The sequence below is a fragment of the Charadrius vociferus genome, unplaced genomic scaffold, assembly GCF_000708025.1.
Source record: "Charadrius vociferus isolate BGI_N301 unplaced genomic scaffold, ASM70802v2 scaffold287, whole genome shotgun sequence".
NCBI lineage: Eukaryota > Metazoa > Chordata > Aves > Charadriiformes > Charadriidae > Charadrius > Charadrius vociferus.
Genome location: NW_009649568.1, coordinates 1,677,181 through 1,680,061, shown reverse-complemented (window position 1 = coordinate 1,680,061; position 2,881 = coordinate 1,677,181). Strand labels below are relative to the sequence as shown.

General features: G+C 44.4%; 1 protein-coding gene across 1 annotated transcript; it reads right to left on the bottom strand.

The window, feature by feature from the left end:
- Positions 1-1,005: 1,005 nt before the first annotated feature.
- Positions 1,006-2,106, bottom strand: HTR1F (5-hydroxytryptamine (serotonin) receptor 1F, G protein-coupled). The gene has a single exon (XM_009890076.1). The coding sequence runs from the start codon at positions 2,104-2,106 to the stop codon at positions 1,006-1,008; it is 1,101 nt and encodes a 366-aa protein (XP_009888378.1).
- Between the last annotated feature and the right edge of the window lie 775 nt (positions 2,107-2,881).

Sequence of the window (2,881 nt, the reverse complement as noted above, 5' to 3'; positions counted from 1 at the left end):
TTAGGTGGCCCTCAACCAAACCTCACTAAGCCACCCACCCTCATCAGTGCTCTGGGGGACCCTGGCACAAACTGTGTGGCTAGGTTTGGTGCTGAGAAAGTCACAGGGGCTGTGCTTGGCCAGGTGTGTGAGATAGGGGTGAGGACACGAAGAAAGGAGTGTCTCATGCTTCTCTCCCTTCTAACATCTCCATAAGGACCAGCTGCTCTTTATGAGCTTAACTCTCCCTAGTCCCTACTGAAGCGGTGTCTCAGAGCACCAGGCAGCACGTGTACCCAGCTCACTGGGGTGCCCCAACTGTCTGGCTGTTTCCCTTGGGGCTATGCCCATGTCTGTCGTGGGTGGGCAATGGCTCGCTATGAAAATGGTAACCCATGAAAGTGCCTTGACTGCTGCTGGGGTGCTCCAAGGGTATAATGCAGGGAAGTCCTTCGTCTACGGGAGAAGGCAGGGCTGCAGCTGCACTCAGCTAATCAATATAGGGTGATGCTAGATATGTTTAAAGCTACTACCTTTTGCCGGCAATGGCTTGGCTCTATGCTGCAGGCCGGTGCCAAACTAATAAAATCATGTCTTAATTCCAAGTTGTATTTTCTATCTTCTTATTTGCAAATAGTGTTTAAAACCTGTGTGCTGTAAAGTTTCATTGATGACTGAGTTACTTGTTTTTTTTTTTAAATTTTGTTTCTTTGTCTACTTCAAGTGTATATTTCCTTCATATTTAAGGTAATAACTTATGCTTCAAGCTAGGCAGCTGTGCAAATCCCAACTGGATCAGAGCCACAATATGCTACCTCTTTTTCCAGAGCAAAACTGATCCCATATGATCCATCTCTTTAAAACCTGGGCAATTTGTGCTCCCAGTACTACCAATACAAAAAAGTCATAATGTAAATGCACAGTCTTGGTGCTTTTCCTTAAATACAACAAATGTCATCTCAGTTATATAAATTTATACAGGTTAAAAAAACAATGAGTATGTTCTCCTTATATGAACAAAAGCTCTTAAAGATACTGCCTACACCGCACAAGCTTCTGGAAGGCTTTCTTGAAATCTTCATTAAAGATTGTGTAGATTAGAGGGTTAATAAGGGAATTTATATATCCCAGCCATGCTAGAAAATTAGACATGTCTTCTGAGATGTGACATCTTTCACAGGTATTAACAACTACTTCTTTTACAAAAAAAGGGAGCCAGCAGATCACAAATGCCCCCAAGATCAGACCCAGAGTAGTTGCTGCCTTTCGCTCTCTTGTGCTAGAGATTCTCTGTTTTTTCCAGGACTTCTCGTGCTTAGATTCAGACCTGGGACTCCGTAGGGTGATATTGATTTTATCGCAGTCCACCAGGGGATCTGATGTCTTCTCTGCTGTGCTGGGCATTGAAGCTGATTTGGTGCTTCTTTCACCTGCGTCCAAAAGGACTTGTCCATTTACCTCCTCCCTTACGATCCGGCTGACGCTTCTTCTGTGAAATGTCTTTGCTGCCTTGTATATTTTGTAATAAAGGATCAGAATCAAGGCCAGTGGGATATAGAAGGCGCCAAATGTAGAGTAAATGGTGAAAACAATGTGGTCGTGTTTGATGATGCATTCGTCATCCCTGCTGGTCGTCTGGTGCCGCCAAAACAAAGGCGGCATGGAGATAAAAATGGATATGATCCATACCACTGCAATCATGATGCCAGCATGCTTAGGTGTCCTTTTCCGTGCATATTCCACAGCATCTGTGATTGCTCTGTACCGGTCCAAAGCAATGGCAGAGAGATGCAAGATGGAACATGTGCAGCACGTGATGTCCACGCTCAACCAAATGTCACATACCACTTGCCCCATGATCCAGGTCTCCTTTACAATGTAGACAATGCTGAAAGGCATCACTAGGACAGCCACAAGAAAATCAGTCACTGCAAGAGAGCAGATTAAATAGTTTGCAGGGTGGTGGAGCTTTCTCGTCACAATTATTGCAGTCATCACGAGAGAGTTGATGGCTGTTGTCATTAGTGCAAGCACAGACAGGGTAATGGAAATAAGAATCTTGGACGTCACCCATTTAAACAGTTCTTCTGATGTACTGTTTTGTTCAGTTGAGTTTATTAAATCCATGTTCCCTTTTAAAGGTGACCTTTACCCGTTGCAGTTACCTGTTGGAAAAGTAAAAACATTCAGAAAGTGCATCCTCAGTCTCCAGGAAGTCTTGATTTGTGTTGTCTTAGAAGGCTATGGGCCCCAAACTTACAGGAACTTCAGACTTATCATTAGAAATTATTCTGACTCCAGACAGAGATTTTCCTGACTGGCACCACATGGAATGTTCTCCCTCCAGAATAGGACCTCCTCTTTCTCCTTGGTCATGCTGTTGGGAAGGGCATGTTTCATGGCAAGGGAGAGGAGTGTGCCACGGTGCCTGAGATGGCACTGCCCTGTGGGGTGCAGTACATGGTTGCACAGGGGAACCAGCCCTGTTCCTCAAGCAGGGCAGTGGCATCATTGCGGCCCCTGGGGTGCGGAGCGAGCCCTCCTGCTACATGCTCATTCTGAATGGATTGTGGTGGAGTCCTGAAACTGGTTAAATGTGGACAGTCTTATCCTAAAGGAAGTACTAATACTGCTTTCAGGCTAGCCCTGTCTACTCCGCTTGGCAATGCAAGGACTGTTGAAAAATTTAATCCAAAGGAAGCAGGCATAATGCTTCTTTTCTATATATAAACTCCTTTTTCCCCATCAGTATGTGGGTCTTTCCTTGTTTATAGATAAGCATGGGCTTTATAAACTGGGACATAGTTTTCAAGAGAAAACAGAATCTTAAAACATTGCAGTACAAATGGGAGAAGAAACAATTGCAGGTTGAAAGTTTCATTTTAGTGCTTTCTCTTCTGCA

Coding starts and splice junctions, on each gene's coding strand:
- HTR1F (XM_009890076.1), bottom strand. CDS start 2,106: ATGGATTTAATAAACTCAACTGAACAAAACAGTACATCAGAAGAACTG.